We start from the raw sequence: 25,131 nt of genomic DNA on the forward strand, positions 1-25,131 counted from the left end.
TTCCTGCTTGATATAGGGTTCTTACATTCCAAGTGGCAATAATTTTCTTTTGTGTTACTTGAATTTTATGAGCAGTAGCTTGATGACGGTCGGGGATCCCCTGCTGACCAGAATCAACCCTACCAAGCAAAGCATCTTCAGAATTGCCTTGAAGATCCTCTTGACGCTGTTGTTGTGTGATACATTTTGAGAGTTTGACCATGGTTTTCTTAGCAAATAGATTCTAGGAAACCTAGTATCTAGCAATGGTGGTTTGCTATTGCCTACGGTTGGACGAACTAAAGAAATCACCATTTCTCTTCCCAAATATTCATCCACCTTCTCCGTCATAAGTTCAGTTACTGAACTTGCCGGATCTGCCGTTGGCCTTCGCTCATATCCTGAGCAGGAACCCTTGCAGGTGCTACCGTTCTGGGTCAGAGCTGCCCTGGGAGCAATAAATGACTAAGGGGTCACTCCACTTTCCCCAAAACCTCATCACCGGTTGCAGTTTAGAGTCATACCCAGGACAAAGTGACTACATACATGTGCACATGCTCACAAAAACACACAAATGTGATATAGTCAGCAAGCAAAGGGATATGATGGGTAACAAGAAAGGTGCTATTCAGCACTATATTTTTAAATAATTAATGTCAAAGGATGGCTGCATTATATTTAGAAAGAAGAACAGATCATTCTTTCCATATAGTAGTTAACATCCATATTTTTTTATTATTGGGAGATGAACTCACCAAGATCTCAGCGAGATGGAAATTTATTCTTAATATCTGGTTCAATAAAATTGCAGTAGTTTTCATGCAGTAGAAGGTTCTCAGGTAATTCACGGTGAAGTTACCCAATAAAATTTGATAAAAGAGCGTTAGGGAAGGTTCGGTCAAAGAAGCAGGATTAAATGAATAATTTCAAAGGACAAGTAGAGTAGTTCAGGCCTAGAACTCCAGAGCTAAAGCTGAGGGCATCTCAGCGAGGAGGGGCACCATGGCTGGGAAGGAAACCAGAGATTTTATTCAACATGCTTTTGTCATTTCAAGACAAAACTCGGCAATGAAGCAATCTGGTTAAAGTCATATTGTAAAGTTTGAAGGATTTCACCAGACCTTATTTAGCAATTACCAAGATCTAGTTTCCATACTCCTCAAAATTAATCCCTGCAAACCTGGTTCCATACAGGCCATACAGGCACACTACAAATGGGCTCTGCCTTTACAGATATTTTTAAGTTGATTTTGTCCATAAGTGAGAAAACACATACAGTAAAATCACGCGATGTGGTAACTATACCTCCACAATATTGTAAAGAATGGCATTGATAAGGGCCAATTAACATAAACATTATTTAATGTTTTTGCCTGTCTAGTAGCAATGGTACAGAATCAAGATATCCCACACTCAATAGGCTCGCAGCACAAGCACACAACGATTAATTCCTCCCAGTATATTTCCATGAAATTATTGCATAAAACTCCTAAAAACAAGAACAAAAGATCATCCACTTTTTCTTCTAAATTCTTTGGAACAATTAAGCACTTACTCTTCCCATTTCCGGTGCCCAAGAAACCGAAATCTGATTGGGCACAGCTGATGAGAGTCTAACTTGTGATGTGATGTTTAAAGGCCGACCCGGTCGTTTCTGTTCAACACCGTTTTTAACTGGTGGCGTAAACCCCTGGAAGAAAAGACTAACGATCTGAATCACTGATATTAAGATTGAAAAGAATGAAAACTAGAAAAAGTTCAGTTTTATAATCCACTCCCTCCTACCCTGTGCAGCAAATCTAAGAACTGACAAAACAGATTTTGTACAGTATACCTTCGTAAACATAGCATTCAAGCTCCTCACTGTGAAAACAAACAGGATCACTACCACCCATCCTACAATCTCTTTGACCCACTACTGTCAGAAAGGAGGTACAAGAGCATCAGGACTAGGACTGCCGGATTGGGTTCTTCTCTCAGGCTATTAAGACCAGTGAATAGCCTGCCACCACTTGAGGTCCTGTCACTAGGACAGAGAGCTGTTTACCTGTGCTGCACTCTACATGCATTTTGAATTATATATTATTAACATATTTATGGTAATAGTTTGGTTTATGCGCTCTGTGTGATAAATTTTGTGTGGGTGGACCATGGTCCAGAGGAATGCTGTTTGTTGTACAGATGAAAATAAACTTGAGTTACATTACAATCAGGCTGCTGGATCCCACACTCAGATCATGATAAGTTGGCAAGCTCAGTTGAGGTTGCATTGCCCTGTGGTTCCAACTCATGAAGCTGAGAAGCAGGACCTTAAAAGCTGTGAAGCAGGACCTCAAGGTAGTAATCTCGGGATGGCTGCCTGTGCCACGCGACAGTGAGTATAGGAATAGAGTGAGGTGGAGGATGAATGTGTGGCTGAGGGATTGGAACAGAGGGCAGGGATTCAGATTTCTGGATCATTGGGACCTCTTTTGGGGCAAACGTGACCTGTACAAAAAGGATGGGTTGCACTTGAATCCGAGGGGGATCAATATCCTGACAGGGAGGTCTGCTAATGCTATTGTGGAGAGTTTAAACTAAAATTGCAAGGGGGTGGGAACCAAACTGAAGAGACAGAGGAAGGGGCGGTTGGCTCACAAATAGAGAAAGCTTGTAGGCAGTGTGAGAGGGAGATAAGCAGGTGATAGAGAAGGGCTGCACTCAGACTGATGGTTTGAGCTTATTGAAACGCATAAAATTCTAAAGGGATTGGACAGGCCAGATGCAGGAAGATTGTTCCCGCTGTTGGGAAGTCCAGAATGAGGGGTCACAGTTTAAGGATAAAGGGGAAGCCTTTTAGGACCTAGATGAGGAAAAACTTCTTCACACAGAGAGTGATGAATCTGTGGAATTCTCTGCCACAGGAAACAGTTGAGGCCAGTTCATTGGCTGTATTTAAGAGGGAGTTAGACATGGCCCTTGTGGCTAAAGGGATCGGGGGTATGGAGAGAAGGCAGATACAGAGTTCTGAGTTGGATGATCAGCCATGATCATACTGAATGGCGGTGCAGGCTCGAAGGGCCAAATGGCCTGTTCCTGCACCTAGTTTCTATGTTTCTGTCGAGGAGCAGCCAGGGAGACAGATTCTGTAACGTTACAGTAATAACAGGGTTGTTATAGAAACATAGAAAATAGGTGCAGGAGTAGGCCATTCGGCCCTTCGAGCCTGCACCGCCATTTATTATGATCATGGCTGATCATCCAACTCAGAACACCGCCCCAGCCTTCCCTCCATACCCCCTGACCCCCGTAGCCACAAGGGCCATATCTAACTCCCTCTTAAATACAGCCAATGAACTGGCCTCACATGATGGGGGATTTTAATTTCCCCAATATTGATTGGCATCTCCCTGAAGTGAGGGGTTTAGATGGGGTGGAGTTTGCTAGGTGTGTTCAGGAAGGTTTCCTGACACGGTACATAGATAAGCCTACAAAAGGAGAGGCTGGACTTGATCTGGTATTGGAAAATGAACCTGGTCAGGTGTCAGGTCTCTCAGTGGGAGAGCATTTTGGAGATAGTGATCACAATTCTCTCTCCTTTACCATGGCGTTGAAGAGGGATAGGAACAGACAAGTTAGGAAAGCGTTTAATTGTCAGGCAGGAACTTGGAAGCATAAATTGGGAACAGATGTTCTCAGGGAAATGTACAGCAGAAATATGGCAAATGTTCAGGGGATACTTGCATGGCGTTCTGCACAGGTACATTCCAATGAGACACGGAAAGGATGGTAGGGTACAGGAACTGTGGTATACAAAGGCAGTTGAAAATCAAGTCAAGAAGAAAAGAAATGCTTATGAAAAGTTCAAAAAAACTAGGTAATGATAGAGATCTAGAAAATAATGCTAGCAGGAAGGAGCTTAAGAATGAAATTAGGAGAGCCAGAAGGGGCCATGAGAAGGCCTTGGCGAGCAGGATTAAGGAGAACCCCAAGGCATTCTACAAGAATGTGAAGAGCAAGAGGATAAGACGTGAGAGAATAGGACAATGAGAATGTGACAGTGGAAAAGCGTGTATGGAACCTAAGGAGATAGCAGAGCTACTTAATGAATATTTCCCTTCAGTATTCACTACAGAAAAGGACCTTGGCGATTGTAGGGATGACTTAGTGGATTGAAAAGCTTGAGCATAGAGACATTAAGAAAGAGGATGTGCTGGAGCTTTTGGAAAGCATCAAGTTAGATAAGTCACTGGGACTGGACAAGATGTACCCCAGGCTACTGTGGGAGGCGAGGGAGGAGATTGCTGAACCTCTGGCAATGACCTTTGCATCATCAATGGGGATGGAGAGGTTCCGGAGGATTGGAGGGTTGCAGATGTTGTTCCCTTATTCAAGAAATGCAGTAGAGATAACCCAGGAAATTACAGACCAGTGAGTCTTACATCAGTGGTTGGTAAGTTGATGGAGAAGTTCCTGAGAGGCATGAACATTTGGAGAGGCATAGTATGATTAGAAATAATCAGCATGGCTTTGTCAAGGGCAAGTCGTGCTTTACGAGCCTAATCGAATTTTTTGAGGATGTGACAAAACGCATTGATGAAGGTCGAGTAGATGTAGTGTATATGGATTTCCGCAAAGCATTGATAAGGTACCCCATGCAAAGCTTATTGAGAAAGTAAAGAGGCACGGGATCCAAGGGGACCTTGCTTTGTGGATCCAGAACTGGCTTGCACACAGAAGGCAAAGAGTGGTTGTAGACGGGTCATATTCTGCATGGAGGTTGGTGACCAGTGGTGTGCCTCAGGGATCTGTTCTGGGACCCCTTCTCTTTGTGATGTTTATAAATGACCTGGATAAGGAAGTAGAGGGATGGGTTAGTATATTTGCTGATGACACAAAGGTTGGGGGTGTTGTGGATAGTGTGGAGGGCCGTCAAGAGGTTACAGCGGGACATCGACAGGATGCAAAACTGTGCTAAGAAGTGGCAGATTGAGTTCAACCCAGATAAGTGCGAGGTGATTCATTTTGGAATGATGGCAGAATATAGTATTAATGGTAAGACTCTTGACAGTGTGGAGGATCAGAGGGATCTTGAAGTCCGAGTCCATAGGACACTCAAAGCTGCTGCGCAGGTTGACTGTGTGGTTACGAAGGCATACAGTGTATTGGCCTTCATCAATCATGGGATTGAGTTTAGGAGCCGAGAGGCAATGTTACAGCTATATTGGACCCTGGTCAGACCCCACATGGAGTACGCGCTCAGTTCTGGTCGCCTCACTACGGGAAGGATGTAGAAGCTATAAAAATGGTTCAGAAGAGATTTATAAGGATGTTGCCTGGATTGGTGACCATGCCTTATGCCTTATAGGTTAAGTGAACTTGGCCTTTTCTCCTTGGAGGATGAGAGGTGACCTGATAGAGGTGTATAAGATGATGAGAGGCCTTGATCGTGTGACTAGTCAGAGGCTTTTTCCCAGGGCTGAAACAACTAACACGAGAGGACAGTTTTAAGGTGCTTGGAAGTAGGTACAGAGGAGATGTCAGGGGTAAGTTTTTTTTTTAATATAAACGTAGAGTAGTGAGTGTGTGGAATTGGCTGCCAGCGACGGTGGTGGAGGCAGATACAATAGGGTCTTTTAAGGGACTCTTGGATAGGTACATGCAGCTTAGAAAAATAGAGGGCTCTGAGTAACCCAAAGTAATTTCTAAAGTACATGTTCGACAGAGCATTGTGGGCCATAGGGCCTGTATTGTGTTATAGGTTTTTCTAATGTAACTGTTATTCATGAGCGAGAGAAAACAGGAAACTACAGAACAGTCAGCTTAATCTCAGTCATACGAAAAATTTGACAAGTATTATTGAAGATTTTTGTTGAAGGAGGAGATCAGAAATGGAAATTATGCATCTGTATTTATTCAGGGGACAGACACAAAGAATTGAGGCAAAACAGCAGTGACCTCATAGACTGTATACAGATTACAGAGGAGCTGCTTGCTGCGTTGAGGCCAATTAGAGTGAAAAAATCCTCAGGCATTCCCATGGACCATGTGGAAAGCTAGTGCAGAAATTGCAGGGGCCCTAGCCTAGGAATTTGAAATTGTCCTTAGTCACAGATGAAGTGTCAGAGTACTGGTAGATAGTCAATGTTGTTCCATTCTTTAAGTATGGCTCTAAAAATCAGCCAGGAAATTATCGGCCAATGAGCCTGACGTCAGCATTTGGACAGGCAGGGCCTGATTAGGGATACCCAAAATGGCTTTGTCTGTGATAAGTTGAATCTAACCAATCTTAAGAGTTTTTCTTGGTTACCAGGAAAGTTGAAGGAGAGGCAGTAGATGTTGTCCATGTGAACTTCAGCAAGGCCTTCGGCAAGGACCTGCAAGAAGGTTCAGTCACTTGGCATTTAAGAAGCGGTTGTAAATAGATTCAGCAATGGCTTCATAGGAGAAACCAGAGAGTGTTAGTAGATGGTTGCCTCTCTGACAGGAGGTCTATGACTTATGGTGTGCTGCAGGGAGCAATGCATGGTCCATTGTTGTTTGTCACCTATACCATGATCAGAAAATCTCATTTTGTTTGTAGTGGACAGCGAGGAAGGCTATCAAAGCTTTCAGCGGCACCCTGTCTAGCTTGAAAAATGGCAGATGGAATTTAATGCAAGTGTGAGGTGTTGCACTTTGGGGGAACCATCTAGGGTAGGTCTTACACGGGTGAACAGTAGGTCACTGAGATGTGCTGTAGAACAGAGGGATCTTGGAACACAGATGCTTAATTCCTTTTAAGTGACGTCACAGGTAGATAGTGCTGTAAAGAGAGCTTTTGACACATTGGCCTACATAAATTACAGTACTGAATACAGGAGTTGGGATGCTATGTTGAAGTTGTTTTAGATGTTGGTGAAGGCTGATTTGGTGTATTGTGTGCAGTTTTAGGTAGCTACCTACAGGAAAAATATCAATAAGGTTGAAAGAGTACAGAGAAAATTTACAAGGATATTGCCGGCACTGGAGAACCTGAGTTATAGGGAAATATTGAATAAGTTAGGTCTTTATTCCTTAGACTGTAGGAGAATGAGAAGGATTTGATAGAGGAATACAAATTTATGAGGGTTATAGATAGGGTAAATGCAAGCAGGCGTCCTCCACGGAGATTGGATGAGCCTGAAACTAGAGGTCATAGGTTATGGGTGAAAGGTGAAATGTTTAAGGAGAACCTGAGGGGGAACTTCTTCACACAGAAGGTGGTGCATGTGTAACAAGCTGCCAGCGGGAGAGCTGGATGTACGTTTGGTTTCAATATTTCAGAGAGGCTGAATAAGAACATAGATGGGAGGGATATGGAGGGTACGGACCGCATGCAGGTTGATGGGACAAGGCGGTTTAATAGCTTGGCATGCTCTAGATGAAGCGAAGGGCCTGTTTCTGTGCTGTGGTTCTCTAGAATTCTATGACTGACTGCAGAGAAGTTGCCAAGGGTCATAAATGTAGTCGGCACCATCTTGGGTACCAGCCTATAAAGTACCCAGGACATCTTCAAGGAACAGTGTCTCAGAAAGGCAGCCTCCATTATTAAGGACCCCCAGCACCCAGGACATACCCTGTTCTCATTGCTACCATCAGGAAGGAGGTACAGAAGCCTGAAGACACACACTCAATGATTCAGGAACAGCTTCTTCCCCTCTGTCATCTGACTCCTAAATGGACATTGAACCCGTGAACATCACCTCACTTTTTTAATATATATTATTTCTGTATTTGCATGATTTTTGAGGTACAAGACCACTCTGATGCAGCAAGCAGAGGAAAAGAGAACCCGCTTAAAGCTCCAAGCCCAAGACGTCAGAGCTGCCTAAGCATTCCGCTGTGCACAGCGTGGCAAGGACTGTCACCCCTGCATTGGGCTCCACAATCACAGTAGACACTACTTAACCCAGTCCACCAGAGGCGCAAACCCATGATCCCCTGGAATCAACGGCTGTCTATTCCTTTGCATGATTTTTCATCTATTCAACATAAATATATTGTAATTGATTTACCTATTTATTTTTATTTATATATTTTTTTTTCTTCTTCTTCTAGATTATGTATTGCATTGAACTGCCACTGCTAAGTTAACAAATTTCATGACACATGCCGGTGATAATAACCCCAATTCTGATTCTGAGACAGACTCTTGATAAGCTGGAAGCTGCTAAGTTACCAGACAGGCATGAATGTTGAATTGAGGTCACCATCAATTCAGCAATCATCTTCTTGAACGGTGGAGCTGGCTTGAAAAGCTAAGAGCTCTACTGCATGTTCATTTGTTTAAAACATCAAGCTGCTAATTTATAGCAACATTTAAAAGTACAGCATTAGATCTGAAAATAATCAATAGGGTGCTATTTTGAACATTCTTTCTGGAAGGATTTTTGATGCATTTCACTCATGCATTACCTTGCGTGGGAGTGCACAACAATAGCTTGTAGGTGCCCATGTAAATAAAAAAAAAATTCCATTCTTCCAGCACCAATAGCACAGCATTCACTTATCCCTTCTACCCAAATATGTTTTTGTGTTTTCTCGGTAATATTTTAATGAACTTACTGGCAATGGATATAGTTTTCCATTTACTTTTATGCATAAATTATTAGGATAATTGTCTTCCTGGGGACAGCTCGTCTCTGCAAGGCAAAACCTAAAAACGATTGAACAGTAGATACAGATTAATAATAGATATGCAAAAGACACCGCAAGAAACATCAGTCCTCTTAATGGCAATTTATCTAGTTATTGCACTATTGGCTTTATTCTCAACATTACTTCAACATTTATAATAAATCACCCATGATGGAATGTTAGAGCAGACCCAATGGACCAGATGGCCTAATACCGTTCCTATGTCTTATGGTCTTTAAATTTACAACACATTGTATCTTCATTGGAGAAAACGTTTCTGAAATGCACAGACCAGCATTTAAGAAAATAATCAAACCAACATATTTCCTTTATACACAGTAACTGCCTTAAAAGCCCATTACAATGGTGCTGGAAATACAAGAGTAGGCTGCAAATTATATAAGTATATTATTAAGTAGTCTAAACACTCAACTACTCTACCAGCCTACCCACCATCGAGGACATAGATACAGAAAGGTGCCAGAAATGGGCAACCCACCTACTCATGGATTGTTTGTCACACTCTCATCAAAGAGAAGGCTACATAGTATCTGCGGCAGGAAGACAGACTCAAAAACAGTTACTTTCCCCATCAGATCCAGAACAATTATTTTGTTCTCCTTTACACCTGTGTGCTGGAAATGACATTACACCATCTTCAATCTTGAAATCACAGTTTCTCACAATGATGGATTTTAACACATTTCAAAGTCAGGCTGGTGAACGAACTGGAGGGACATCATTAGATGGTATTGTACCCATGCTACTGCAGCCTCTCATTTTTCTTGGGAGTTTCGATTGCAGAGTTGGGACTTGCCTAGATAAGCAACTGCACTATGTATCAAAAATGGCACACATTCCAGCCATGACTGTGTGCAAGGACTGAATGTCTAGGATGGTGCATGGGCTGTTATGAGGGGCATTTGATGGCTCCGGGCCTCTGGCTGGAATTTGGAAAGAATGAGGAGGGATCTCACTGAATTGTATAGAATGTTGAAAGACTTAGATGGAGTGGATGTGGAAAGGATGTTTCCCTGGGGGAGTCTAGGACCAGAGGGCACATTCTCAGAATATAGGGATGTCCATTTAGAACAGAGATTAAGAGAAACTTCTTCAGCCAGAGGGTGGTGAATCTGTGGAATTCATTGCCACAGACGATCTTGGAGGCCAAGTTACTGAGTATATTTGAACCGGAGGTTGATAAGTTTTTGATGAGTCGGAGTGTCAAAGGTTACGGAGAGAAAGCAGGAGAATGGGGTTGAGAGGGTTAATAAATCAGCCATGATGGGATGGCAGAGCAGATTCAGGAAACATCCCTTCCATGTCCACTCCGTTTAGGAGTTTCAATATTCAATAGGTTTCAATAAGATCCACCCTCATCCTTATAAACTCCAGTGAGTGCAGGCCCAGAGCCAACAAACACTACTCATAAATTAACCCTTTCATTCCCTGAATCATTCTCCTGAACCTCCTCCGGACCAACTCCAATGCAAGCACATATTTTCTTAGATAAGGGGCCCAAAACTGCGCATAATACTCCAAGTGTGGTAGTGATCCCTTCCAATCGAATCTGGCCATCTTAGTAATTCCTTTTACTCCACTGTAATACTGATACTTCTGACTGTATGTTAAAGTGCAAGGGACAAATAAAGCTAATTTTTTATATTGTTAAAAAGATATTTATATATTTTAAAAAGATGGCCATTTTGGCTCTTTTCGAGAACGCTTGTTCACTGAAATTTATGAACTTTATTGTGCTTACTAACCCATGCCTGCATGTTATCCAGTCTCACTGCACATATGCAAAGATCATTTCATTATGCAAGGAGCCATACACAGAAATAAAACTATAGCAAATGAATGCTCCAACTCTGCCATGGATGGCCCCAAGCCCAGCTTCAAAAGGACAAGGGTTTTGCATTGGGCCAGCAACCCCATCCTGTAAAAACCCAGAGCTACAGAAATGCCAACGACCTCATCCCTGGGAGAGGAAGAAACGTTGCCTCAAAGAAGAATGAAGTAGTGTGGTGAAAGTGGAAGCCACTGGGCTGATCAACCTTCTATCAGCTCTGAAATCTGGCGAGCTGCTGTTGCTGGCCTATGCCCCATTAGGGGTAATAGGGGTAATGTCCAGCAGGCAGCGCGGCATGGCAGCAGCGGCCTTTCGGATCTGGTGCTACTTTATTTTAGTTTTTAAATTTAATTTTAAGGCACAGTTGGGGTTTAGGTCAATGGATAACAGAGCGACTATCTACCGTCGTCAGATATTGCTACAATACAGAGATCGCCCAAAAACAAACCTTCATGAAGATCTGCTGGTTAAATTGCACGACCTTGGCTTGCTGAGAGCATCAGGCCCGCAGTCATCGGAGTCGCCTGATGCCAGTGGCCGGAGGTGGGGACATCGTAAGTGGTGTGCGAGGAAGTGGAAGCGAGGCGAGCGGGCAGGAGTCCATGCCAGGAAAAAAGCAAGCCCTAGCCGGCCAGTTCTCCTGTCCATTCTACTCTCCAATGGACATTAAATTAGACTACATCCGACTCCAACGAAATACTCGCGGGAGTACAGAAACGGACAGAATCCCGGACGCCGCCATTCAGCTGTTTACTTATGTAACAGTTTCTCCCCCAAGCCGTCAGACTACCAACCTACTGCCCTCCACTGTGCCTATTGTCTTGTTTATTATTTATTGTAATGCCTGCACTGTTCTGTGTACTTTATGCAGTCTCGGGTAGGTCTGTAGTCTAGTGTAGTTTTTGTGTTGTTTTACGTAGTTCAGTGTAGTTTTTGTATTGTTTCATGTAGCAACATGGTCCTGAAAAACGTTGTCACATTTTTACTGTGTACTGTACCAGTGGTTATGGTTGAAATGACAATAAAAAGTGACTTGACTTGACTTGTAATGGGCTTGAGAAATGAATGCATCAATTATGCTGGAGATTAGCAATGCTGATATATAATAATTGTTTAGAGATACAGCGAGGAATAGGTCCTTCCAGCCACAATGCCCAGCCCCAATTTAACCCTAACCTAATCACAGGACAAGTTACCATGACCAACTAACCAATCACGCACTTGGACTGTGGAAGGAAACCAGAGCATCTGGGGAAAACCCACATATTTCATGAGCAGGATGTACAGAGACTCTCTTATAGAGTCCTCATTTGACATTGAACTCCAACACTCCAAGCTGTAATAGCATTGCACTAACCGTTACACTATCGTGATGTCTCTTTCATGATTCAAACATATTATTGCTGAGCCAAGAGTAATTAACTTCTTCTGAACTGTTCTAATGTCCACGAGAAACAAAAGAGATTCTGCAGATGCTGCAAATCCAGACTATCATACACAAAATGCTGGTGGAACTCAATAGGTCAGTTATCTTTGGAAAGGAAGTCCTGATGAAAGGTGTCCACCCAAAATGTCAGCTCTTTAGGCCTCTCGATAGATGCTGCTTGAGATGCTTAGTTCCTCCAGCAGTTTGTGTGTGTTGCTCAGAGGCCCAATTCCTTTGCCTGGAGTTGGGGAAGTGTACCTACCTTTCTCTTCAGAACACAGTCACCGGAAACGTCTGGTTGAGTTATTTCTGACAAGGGGGTCACACCAGTTGGAGTTAATGAAATGTTAATGAGTTGAGGAAGAAGGGCAGCAGTTTAAATGCCCATATACCTAGGCCAGTGCACGAATGGAACGGAAGGTGCAAGACCCTACAGAGGATAGCAAAAACCAAGGAGTGGACCAACAGGGTCTAAGTGTGAAGTGATCCACTTTGGAAAGATGAATTTGAAGGCAAAGGTACAGAAGCATCAGACCAAACTGCCAGACTGGGTAACAGCTTCTTCCCATAGGCTGAGAGACTAAGAGCACCCTGTCACAAAGTCTCGTCACTTGGACAGTGATTGGTTTATAGTTTATCTGTGCTGTGCACTATATTCATTTTGAATTATTTTATTAACTTATTTATGGCAAATTTTGCTGTGTCACATACAGTGGTGCTAGAAAGTTTGTGAACCCTGTAGCATTTTCTCTATTTCTGCATAAATGTGGTCTAAGATGTGATCAGATCTTCACACATTCTAAAACTAGTTAAAGAGAACCCAATTAAACAAATAACACAAGAAAACATTATACTTGTTCACTTATTTATAGAGAAAAATGATCCAATATTACATGTATTTGTTGGAAAAAGTATATGAACCCTTGCGTTCAGCAACTGGTGTGACCCCCTTCATACAGAAATAACTCAACTAGATGTCTTTGGTAACCGTTGATCAGTCCTGCACAATGGCGTGAAGGAATTTTAGGCCATTCTTCCTTACAAAACTGCTTCAACTCTGAAATGTTGGTGGGCCTCCCTGCATGAACTTCAGGTTCTTCCACAACATTTCTATATGATTAAGGTCAGGACTTTGACTCAGCCATTCCAAAACGTGAAATTTCTTCTGCTTTCACCTTTCTTTGGTAGACTGACTTGTGTGTTTAGGGTTGTTGTCTTGCTGCAAGGCCCACTTTCTCTTGAGCTTCCGTTCAGACAGATACCCTGACATTTTCCTGTAGAATCTGCTGCTACAATTCAGAATTCATAGTTCCATCAATGATGGCAAGCCAGCTTGGTCCCGAGACGACAAAGCATGACACTGCCACCACCATGTTTCACAGATGGGATGAGGTTCTTATGCTGGTATGCAGTGTTTGCTTTTCACCAAACATAACGCTTCTCACTTAAGCCAAGAAAGTTCTATTTTGAACTCATCCATCTACTGAACATTTTTCCAATAGCCTTCTAGTTTATTCACGTCGTCTTTAGCAAACTTTAGACAGGCAGCAATGTTCTTGGAGAGTAGTCGCTTGCTCCTTGCAATCTTGCCATGCACACCATTGTTGTTCAGTGTTTGCCCGATGGTAGACTCATAAACACTGACACTAGCCAATGAAAGAGATGCTCCTTAGATGTCACCCTGGGGTTCATTGTGACCTCCTGAAATATTACACATTTTACTCTTGGAGTGATTTTTGATTATCGATCACTCCTGGGGAGAGCAACAGTGGTGTTGAATTTCCTCCTTTTGTACACCAGCTGCCTGACTGCAGTTGGTGGAGCTCAAGCTCTTTAGAAATGTCTTTTCTTCCTTTTCCAGCCTGGAGAGCATCAACATTTTTTCTGAGGTCCCCAGAAATCTCCTTTGAATGAGGTATGGCACACTTCCAAAAACCTGTGTGGTGAAGATCAGACTTTGACAGTGACAGGTAAATGTTCTTTAAAAAGGGCAGGGCCTCCCACACTCACACCTGATTACCATCCCATTGATTGAAACACCTGACTCTGATTTCCCCTCTAAATGTTACCCTGGGGTTAAACCTGGAGTTCACATACTTTACCCAACAAATACATGTAATATTGGTTCATTTTTCTTAATAAATAAACAAACATGCAAAATGTTTTTGTGTTATTTATTTAGTTATTTGGGTTCTCTTTATCTAGTTTAAAACTTGCATGAAGATCTGATTATATTTTATGTCGTATTTATGCAAAAATAGAGAAAATTCTGAAGGGTTCTCAAACTTTCTAGCACCACTGTACGTTTTGTAGGTATGTCACATCCAGAGGAATGCTGTTTCATTTGATTGTATTCATGTGTGTGTGTGTGTATATATATATATATATATATATATATATGTACACACACACACACACACACACACACACACACACACAGTTAGATGCAAATTGCCTTTACCTGACCAGTCAGGGCACTGGTTGAACTCACCTCAACTGTACCTGCACAATGTAGTCTCGTCTTCCACCCGGCAGAAAATCCCTATAAAGAGTACAACAGATCAACTTCCTTACAACTAATTTTGTTTTATTTTCAGACATTCAATTCTTCTTTAAAAGAAAACTGATATTACACCAAAGATAAAGTACTGAGAACATTAAAAAGCATAGCCATGAATCTCTGATCAGCCTGCTGTATCATGGGAAGTAGCCTCCCCTTCACTGAGGGCATCTTGTTTCAGAAGCATCTTCTTCCCCTCTGCCATTAGATTTCTGAATTGATAATGAATCCATGTACACTACCTTACTATTTTTTTCTTTTTTGGCTCAATATATATACCTTATTGTAAGTCATACATCTTTTTAAAGTATGCATTGTATTGCTGGCACAAAACAAACACATTTCACAACATATGCCAGTGATATTACACCTGACTGAGATCCTGCAAATGCTGGAGAAATTTTTTTTTGTTCCTGTACTCGTCCTTGAAGGTACCAACTCATTTATTCCAGAGTAAGTTTCATAAATTCAGCATTCTTTCCTCGCTCCAACTATTCTACTTGGAAGTGGAACACAGTTATTATTGGAAAGTTGTTCAATTATAAACAAATCATTGTGAAGCTCCTTTGAGCATAGAAGAATGAAAGGAGGTTTGATAAAGGTATATCGATAGAGTCAACCATAGCAAAATATAGCACAGAAACAGGCCCTTCGGCCCATCTTAGCCCATGCCAACTATTTAAACTGCCTGCTCCTATCAACCTGTATATAGAATTATGAGGGGTACAGACAGGGTAAATACAAGCAGCTTTTTCCCCACTGAGGTTGGGTGAGACTAGAACTAGAGGTCGTGGATTAAAAGTGAAAGGTGAAATGTTTCAGGGGACTTGAGGAGAACTTCTTCACTCAGAGGGTGGCGAGAGTGTGGAAAGAGCTGCCAGAAGTGGTGGATGCAGATTTGATTTCAACATTTAAGAGAAATTTGAATAGGTACATGGATGGGAAGGGTATAGAGGCTGTGGTCTGGGTGCAGGTCGATGGGACTAGGCAGATTTAATAGTTTGGCACAGACTAGATAGACCAAATGGCCTGTTTTTGTATTGTAGTGTTCCATGACTCTATGACTAAATTTATAGAAAAATAGAACACAGAAAATCTACAGGACATTTTGCCCACAATATTGTGCCAACAACGTAACCTACTCTAGAAGCTGCCTAGAATTTCCCTACCGGATAGCTCTCTATTTTGCTAGGCTCCGTGTACCTATCTAAGAGTCTCTTAAAAGAACTTATTATATCCCTCTCTACCACCTTCGCTAGTAGTGCATTCCACGCACTCACCATTCTGTGTGAAAAACTTACCTCTGACATCCCCCTTCTACCTACTTCCAAGCACCTTAAAACAATGCCCCCTCGTATTAGCCATTTCAGCCCTGGGAAAAAAGCCTCTGGCTATCCACACGATCAATGCCTCTCATCATCGTATACACCTCTATCAGGTCATCTCTCATCCTCCATTGCTCCAAGGAGAAAAGGCCAAGTACACTCAACTTATTCTCATAAAGTACGCCCTCCAATCCAGGCATCATCCTTGTAAATCTCCTCTGCACCCTATCGATAGCACCCACATCCTTCCTGTAATGAGGTGACTAGAACTGAACACAGTACTCCAAGGGGATCTAACCAAGGTCTCATATAGCTGTAATTTTACCTCACGGCTCCTGAACTCAATCCCATGGTTGATGAAAGCCAACATATCTTTTTAACAACACTGTCAACCTGTGCAGCAGCTTTGGGTGTCCTATGGACATGAACCCCAAGATCTCGCTGATACTCCACCCTGCTAAGAGAATATTACATTCTGTCTTCAAATTTGACCTACCTAAATGAACCACTTCACACTTATCTGGGTTGAACTCCATCTGCCACTTCTCAGCCCAGTTCTACATCCTATCAATGTCCCACTGTAACCTTCTACATCCTATCAATGTCCCACTGTAACCTCTGAAAACTCTCCAGACTATCCACAACACCTCCAACTTTTGTATCATCAGCAAACTTACTAACCCACCATTCTACCTCCTCATCTAGATTATTTATAAAAATCACAAAGAGGAGGGATCACAGAACAGATTTCTCGGAACAACACGAGGACTCCAAGCAGAATACAAACTATCCAAAACCGCCCTATGCTTTCTGAGGTCAAGCCAATTCTGGACCCACAAAGCAAGGTCTCCTTGGAATCCATGCCTCATTACTGTCTGAATGTGCCTCGCATAGGGAACCTTATCAAATGCCTTACTGAAATCCATATACACATCCACTGCTCTACCTTCAATGTGTTTTGTTACAGCAATCTTCAATCTTGTAGTCAATGTGCAAACATGTTTGTTCTAATAGCAGTCATCACATGGCAAATCAGAACCCAGTAAAGTGTGAAGTGATTCACTTTGGAAAGTTGAATTTAAAAACAGGGTTAATGGCTGTGAGGAACATGCTGCCAAGTGTAGATGCAGAACATTGGGGGCATTTAAAAGATTTAAAAGGCACATCTTGGAGTAGGTAAAAGCGTCAGCACAATATCATGGACTGAAGAGCTTGTACTGTGCTATAATGTTTTATGTTCAAAAGTAGTGTTCTCTCCTCTTTAAGGGGCATTAAGGGACATAAAATGTCCCAGCTAAAGCTTAAGTTGAATCACCTAATCTGACCAAATCAGGATGAATTCTGGAACTATCTGAACTCCTCAGCAGTCACACTAATTTCAATGCTTAGTCCTTCAAGTTTCTTTTAATAACTACTTAAAGGCAACTAGCAAGACATTTAAATCAACCTTTAGCAAGAGGTGAACCAACAAATACTCCGAAAAACCAGAACCACCAAAAGGCTTTGTTATGTCTCCTCCCTCTGTACCCCCACACATCAGAGACAGAAATGGAACTCCAAAGTTGTCTGACAGACAACAAAAGAGAAATCTAAAGACGGACACACATTTTCTTGTGGTCTATCAGTTTAAGAAGCCTGCACTGTTTGTAGATTACTTGTGTACATGTGAATGCAGCTGTTTCAACAATGAGTACTCTAAACTGGTTAGTTCAGTTTTAAAATAATCCAGAACATGTCCAGAAAATAAGACAAATTTCTTTCATCTCGAAATTCACTTACTGAGATAATTACTAGTAAATCATTAACGTGAAAACCTATTTATCAATCTTACCTAGAAATGCATATTTCTTTTACTTGCTGAGGCGTCAATGCAAAGATAAAGTATTTTTCCTGGAATCGTTGAATATTTGATGGCACTAAATAAAAAGAAAAGGTGACAAGTTCATCAAAATGAAATTGGTAATGTATTTCACTACAGGTTATCGACTTCACACCCACTTATCAGTTTTATTTTATGTAGAGATACAGCATGGAGTAGGCCCTTCTGGCCCTTCGAGCTGCACCACCTCAGCAACCCCCAACAACCCCAATTTAACCCTAAACTAATCACGGGACAATTTACAATGACCAATTAACCTACCCAGTAGGTCCTTGGACTGTGGGAGGAACCCGAAGCACCCAGAGAAACCCACACATTTCACCAGGAGGAAGTACAGATACTTTACAGAGGATGCTGGGATTCAAAGTCCAAAGTAAAATTTACTATCAGAGTACATACACATCACCACATACAACTCTGACATTCTTCTTCTGCGAGCATACTTAGCAAATCTATAGAACAGTACCTGTAAACATCAGGAACTATAAACTGTAAACAAACTATGCAAATGATAGTCTAAATAAATAACATAAATAACAAGGATGAAACAACAATATAACAGAGTCCTTAAATGAGTGTAGTATTCCCTTTTGTTCAACAGGGGTAGTAACTGTTCTTGTACCTGATGTTGCGAGTCCTGAGATACCGATACCTTCTACCTGATGGCACCAGTGAGAAAAGAGCATGGACTGTGTAGAGAGGATTTTTGATGATGGATGCTGCTATTCTACAGCAACGTTTCGTGTAGATGTGCTCAATGGTTGGGAGGGTTTTACCCATCAGTACTGAGCCAAATCCACTATCTCCTGTAGGATCCTTCACTCAAGGGCATTGGTGTTCCCATACCAGGCCATAATGCAGCCAGTCAGCACACTTTCCAGCACAGATCTATAGAAGTCTGCCAAAGTTTTCAATGACACGCCAAATCTTTGCAGACTCCTGAGGAGGTAGAGGCACTGTTGTGCTTTCTTTGCAATTACATTTATATGGTGGGTCCAAGACAATGACACCCAGAAATTTAAAGTTACTCACTCTCTCCATTTCTGATCCTCTGATGATTACTGGCTCATTGACCTCTGGTTTCCCTCTCCTGAAGTCTACTCTCAATTCCTTTGTCTTATTGACATTGAGTGACAGGTTGTTGTTATGACACCACTCAGACAAGTTTTCAGTTTCCCTTCTGCACGCTGATTCATCACCCCCTTTGATACAGTCCACAACAGAGTGCCATCAGCAAGCTTGTATAGGGCCTTGGAGCTGTACTTAGCCACTTAGGTGTAAAGCCAGTAGAGCAGGGAATAAGTACACAACCCTGCAGTGCTCTTGTACTGATGGAGATTGTGGAGGAGATGTTTTTGCCAATACGAACTGACTGGGGTCTGCAAGTGAGGAATTCCAGGATCCAATTGCACAAGGGGGTATGGAGGCCCCCCTTGGAGACTGAACTCCGAACTCCAATGGTCCAAACTGTAATAGCTAACTGATACATCAGCCACACAGCAGTGGAAACTCTGTAGTTTCAAACTCCTGGGAGTGCACATTTTGCACAACTTCTCATGGTCCCAAAACACATCCTATATGGTCAAGAAGGATCACCAACGCCTCTACTTTCTGAGGTAGCTGAGAGAGAGCTAGACTTTGCATATCCATTCTCACATTATTGTACAGGCACACAGTCGAAAATATTACTGCTCCGTGTGAAAACCGCACTGCAGTGGACTGGAAGGCTCTACAACAGGTAGTCAAAACTGCCCAGTGCATCAATGGCACCAGCCTAAATGCCACCAAGGCCATATATATAGAAAGGTGCCTGTAACAGCCTCCCTGCTCATTAACTTTGTCCCACTTCCAACAGGGAGGACACTAAGTAGCATTCATCTCAGGACCACCAGATTCAAGAACAGTTACTTACAGGCTGCTCAATACCTCCACCCACTAATTCCACCAATGCTTTATTATTTCCTGTCAGTTATCTTTAAGTACAGCCTAGCATCACTTTTTGGACATACAATCAATCCTTCCTGTTTTGGAACACCTAGATTTTGTCCTCTTTCGTATGCAGTTCTCCACACACTTGCTGATAAGGTCCGTGCTGGCGGTGATATACTCATCTAGACTGATCATCACCATCATCAGGGGCCGTGCCCAGTTTGAGCTTTGACTGCCATGGCCCACACACTCCTGTTTCGGGTCAAGTGGATCAATTCATTGGTATTCATTTCCAGTTCTCTGGCTGCTGTCTCCATCATCATTTGTCTTTGTCCTCCTCTTGCCTTCTTCCCTTCAATCTTTCCCATAATTACCGTGCATTCTAACTCCTCTTTCCTAATCACATTAGATTAGATTATGAGGACACTCAGTCCTCGTTTATTGTCATTTAGAAATGCATGCATTAGAAAATGATAGAACATTCCTCCAGAATGATATCACAAGAAAACACAGGACAAACCAAGACTAAAACTGACAAAACCACATAATTATAACATATAGTTACAACAATGCAAAGCAATACCATAATTTGATAAAGAGTAGACCATGGGCACGGTAAAATAAATGTCTCAAAGTCCCGATAGACTCATCATCTCATGCAGACAGCAAAAGAGAGAACCTCTCCCTGCCATGAACCTCCAAGCGCCACAAACTTGCTGAAGCAGCACCATTGGAAGCACCCGACCGCAGCGGACTCTGAGTCCATCCGAAAACTTTGAGCCTCCAACCGGCCCTCCGACACAGCCTCTCTGAGCACCATCCTCTGCCGAGCGCTTCGACCCCGCCCCGGCCGCCGAGCAACAAGCAAAGCCGAAGACTCGGGGTCTTCTCCTCCGCAGATTCTGGACCACAAGTAGCAGCAGCAGCGAAGCAGGCATGTCAGAAGTTTCATCAGATGTTCCTCTGTGCTCTCACGTCTGCCTCCATCAAATCAGGATTGTGCACGGCACCCTACTTGACAAAAAACAGACATCACCACCGGAGTGGCCGCTGTGAGCTGCATCACGCCGCCATCTTCTCCTCCCACCGATCACATGTCCAATGAAGTTACGTTGCCTTTTCATGATCTCATACATTATTTCTCTTTTTGTGTTTGCTCTGTTCATGACATCCTCATTAGATATTCGTTTCGTCCATGATATTCTTTGTATCCTCAAAAACCACACCTCTGCTGCTTCAATTCGTTTCCTCATGTTACTAGATATTGTCCAACATTCTGAGCCATATGACATAACTGGATAAACGCAACATTTTAGTACTCTGAGGCGGGTTGTCATGCCTAGTTTAGTATTGGTCAGTATACTCTTCATTCTCGTGAAGGTGTCTTTTGCCATCCCTATTCTTCTTTTGATGTCCATGTCGCACCTGCCATCTGATGTCACCCAGCTTCCCAAGTAGCATAAATAGTACTGATAGCCGAGTCTTTGTACAATGGCCAGTCTACAACTCAAAGCAGTCATGACTTCCTACTTCCTGGATCAATACTGTACAACTTTTTCTCTTGGATGCTCTTCTTTCAGCTTGAGCTTGTATGCAGGAAAAAGGAGCACAGCCTGGTGCTCTGATTTACGAAAATATGGATGGATAGCTGCTCAGTAGCATCTTTGATGACTGTATAGCTTTATAGAACATAGAACAGTACAGCACAGAAACAAGCCCTTTGGCCCACATTGTTGTGCCAAAGTAATTAAATTAGTCATCCAATAGCCAACTAAACTAATCTCTTTTGCCTATGTAATATCCATAACCTTCCATTTTCCTCAATTTCATGTGCCTTTATAAACATCTGCCTCTGCCACCAGCCCAGGTAGTGCATTTCAGGCACCCACCACTCTGTGTGTAAAAAAAACAACAAATTTGTCCATTGCATTTCCTTTGAAAGCACCCCCTCACCTTAAATGCACGCCCTTTATTTATAATTTTTTTTAACTTGTGAAACATCTAGTGTATCTCAAGGCCATGAAAAGCATTAAATGAATTGAACCATGAATTGAAAGACCTTTATATGAAATAAGTCAACTGTTAAGTCCATCTCTATTCCATTTCTGTCTTTCTCCTGTCAGATCTGACAATGCTCTTTCACATCGGTACTTCTGCCGTGTCTTCTTTTAACATCAGAGTCGACAGTATGTTTAACTGCACAAAATTCCACTTCCCATGCCTCTCACTTTCTCTCCTCCAAATCAGAAAAGGACAAGCCAGGTTCTTGCCTTCTACCATACCAATTATTATATTCAAGGAAGCAGCCTCCATAAACTGATGCATCCAAAGTGATGCCACAAGGTAGACATGGGTCTCTCCATTTTGAAGGAGCTGCTCCCTCTGATGCACTGCTTCACTCTTCCGTACTGCAGCATACCACTCATCTTCTTATAAGCAATTTCTCATGCAACACCTGCTGCTTTGTAAACTTCTTCCCTTGCTGACCAGCATCCAAGAACTTCAAGTTAACCAGCACATTTTTCAATCTAGTGTACATTTTTATTTATTTAGATGCAGCATGGGATAGGCCCTTTGAGCAGTGCCACCCAGTAAATCTCTGCTTTAACACTAGCTTAGCCTTATCGCAGGACAATTTACAATGACCAATTAACCTACTAACTGGTATGTCCTTGGACGGTGGGAGGAATCTGGAGCACCCAGGGCATTCCACAGGGAGAATGTACAAACTTCTTACAGAGGACACCAGGATTGAACTCCGATGCCGAGCTGCAATAGCATCGCACTAACCGCTACACTACCATTGCATTCATATGAGCTAGGTGTTAAAAGTCTCAGCCACTGAACTGTTGGAAACAAGCACAAAGTACAAAAGACTGATTTGAACTTTTTTTGGATTAACTAAAATGTTTATTACTGTAATGTTTGAATATTGGAACTCACCTAGGCTTGTAGGTTTAATAAGCACATCCAGGACATCATAAAAGGGTATGCTTTTCAACTGGACATCTGGATGGACAGGATGAATGGAGGGAGAAGCCTCTTGCATTTCTATATTGGGCTTCGTCTCATGTAGTAACACTGGGCTAACAAGTGGAGAAGAGGGCTGAGCAGGGGCTGACGTGGATGACGAAGACTGTGCAATGCCTGACCCCAGCTCAGAGTCAGTTGAGAGGTTATTGTCCAAAGAGAAAACAGAAGATTTTATGGCCGTCAAGTCAGCAAGGCTTTCAATTGTTCTAGGAAAGCGTCGCCTGTACAGTTCCTTAATCTTGATCTGAACGGCAGGACTACAGCCACTCTTTAATAGGTGTAGTGCTCTTACGAGGAGTTCATGTTTACGACCACTTTTGTTACGTCCAGCAAAACCTAATAGCACTTGAAGTTCTGAGACTCGGAAACTGGAAACCATATTCTGAAAGATAAAAGATGGTCATGGTGTTCACTATTAGCATTAATGTTAATACTGAAAAATATAATGGCTTACTTATCAAGTACTGTATTCCTTAATACTTGGTGTCTATACAGAAACCATTACCTTGATCTAGGAAAATGATGTAGAAGCTAGAATCTTAGTTTCATCATAATTATGTCATACAAGTAACTATTTACATTCTTTGTCAGTGTTAGATAAGTTCTCAAACGAGGGGTCACAGTTTGAGGATAAAGGGGGAAGCCTTTTAGGACCGAGGTGAGGAAAAACTTCTTCACACAGAGAGTGGTGAATCTGTGGAATTCTCTGCCACAGGAAACAGTTGAGGCCAGTTCATTGGCTATACTTAAGAGGGAGTTAGATATGGCCCTTGTGGCTAAAGGGATTAGTGGGTATGGAGAGAAGGCAGGTACAGGGTTCTGAGTTGGATGATCAGCCATGATCATACTGAATGGCAGTGCAGGCTCGAAGGGCCGAATGGCCTACTCCTGCACCTATTTTCTATGTTTCTCTTTTAGCACATATGCAAACTAGCTGTGTTCCATCAGGAACCCGAAGACAGACAGACAGATAGACAGACACACACACACACACACATTTTAGGAACAGCTTCTTCCCCTCTGCCATCATTGAATGGACATCAACACTACCTCACTATTCCTTTTTTGGTGCACTGTTTATTTTGTAGAATATAACGATTTTATGTCTGCAAGGACTGCCTCCACAAAACAGATTTCTAGCCATATAACAATAAACTCGATTGTGAATAATAATAATAATAATGCCAGTGGTGAATAAATGGCATAGAAATTGCTGGATGAGAAAATATCACCAACAGTCTCAGTCACCTTTTGATTTTCTGGCAGTTACATGATTACTGTAGTCAACATTGGGGCTTCAAAGTAGCATAGTGGTTAGCACAATGTTTTACAGTACCAGCAACCCTGATTCAAGTACATTTATTATCAAAGAATGTATAAGTTATACAGCCTTGGGATTTGTTTGCTTACAGGTAGCCATAAAGCAAGAAACCCGAAAGAACCCAATTTAAAGAGAAAAAAAAGACCAACACTCGATGCGGAAGAGAAAGAAAGAAATACAAGTCATGCAAACAATTAACGTGAACAACAGCATTTCAAACCAAAAATGAGTCTTCAGATCCAAACCCCAGAACAGCCCGAAGTAGGCCCAAAGCCTTTCTTACAAATTCATATTAGCGAGCATGGAGCATAACAGCTAGGGCAGTCTTCATAGCCTCAGCGACATGGAAGTCACTGTCATGGAGAGCAAAAACAGCTCTTGTCCTGACTGAGACCCTGTCATTTCAGTCAATCTGGACGGGTGTTTAAATTGACCCAACAACAAAACAGTAAAACTCTCCAGTGCCCTGGAGAGAGAAGTGAGTGAACATCACGGAGAATGAGCGAAATCAGCTCTCATCTCCAATCTGGGCCAACGTTTAAATTGCCTAAACAGCGCATTGTACCTCACACTAAGACCCAGGCACTGGTACTCCGAAAGGCCCTGGGCCTAGACCACACCGCCAGCGACTCGCTCTGGGTCCAGAATTTGTCGTCTAGCCCAAAGCCGCTCTCAAGCTCTTCAAATCAGCTGGGCACCCAGAGCAATCCAATCTTAAACCTGGGGCCAGTTGAATGAGCCTCAAAATCAAATCTCCTGTCCCCGGGTCCCAATTTCTCCTCAGAGGTCTGAGCAATGCAGCCTCGCTCCAAGGCCAGTTGTATGAGTACCAAATTGAATCTCCGCTGCCCGGGCCACAACTTCTCCTTCCGGTGCCCAGAATGATCCAACCTTGCTCCTGGGCCAGCTGTACGGGCATTGGAACTCCAGCTGCATTGATTTATCCTCTGAACTCACCTCACCATCACTTGTCCCTTCACGGTTTGCAGTAAATAACTTAGGACAATTTACCTTAGAAAAGGTATTTTTAGTGATGTTTTTAAGTCTGATTACTTAGCTTTTTGACTACCAGGAAGCTGCTGCACACGTTTGGTAGCACCATTTTAACTGGAAGTGGGTTCAAATCCGTCAATGCCTATAAAGAGTTTGTATGCTCTCTATGTAACCGTGTGTTTCCTCCAGCGGCACAA

The 25,131-nt window shown here is 42.4% G+C and overlaps 1 protein-coding gene across 5 annotated transcripts in view; it reads right to left on the bottom strand.

Moving 5' to 3' along the window:
- pias2 (protein inhibitor of activated STAT, 2) overlaps nt 1-25,131 on the bottom strand; it is a 109,923-nt gene that overhangs the window by 62,520 nt on the left and 22,272 nt on the right. For all 5 annotated transcript variants that reach the window (XM_072252163.1, XM_072252161.1, XM_072252160.1 and 2 more), the window contains exons 2-6: nt 22,531-23,002; nt 17,611-17,695; nt 14,386-14,436; nt 8,545-8,635; nt 1,535-1,669 (exon numbers count right to left, since the gene is read on the bottom strand). In XM_072252163.1, coding sequence (XP_072108264.1) covers nt 1,535-1,669; nt 8,545-8,635; nt 14,386-14,436; nt 17,611-17,695; nt 22,531-23,002 — 834 coding nt within the window. The remainder of the gene's footprint in view (nt 1-1,534; nt 1,670-8,544; nt 8,636-14,385; nt 14,437-17,610; nt 17,696-22,530; nt 23,003-25,131) is intronic.

Source organism: Mobula birostris, chromosome 3 (assembly GCF_030028105.1).
Source record: "Mobula birostris isolate sMobBir1 chromosome 3, sMobBir1.hap1, whole genome shotgun sequence".
Classification (NCBI taxonomy): Eukaryota; Metazoa; Chordata; class Chondrichthyes; order Myliobatiformes; family Myliobatidae; genus Mobula; species Mobula birostris.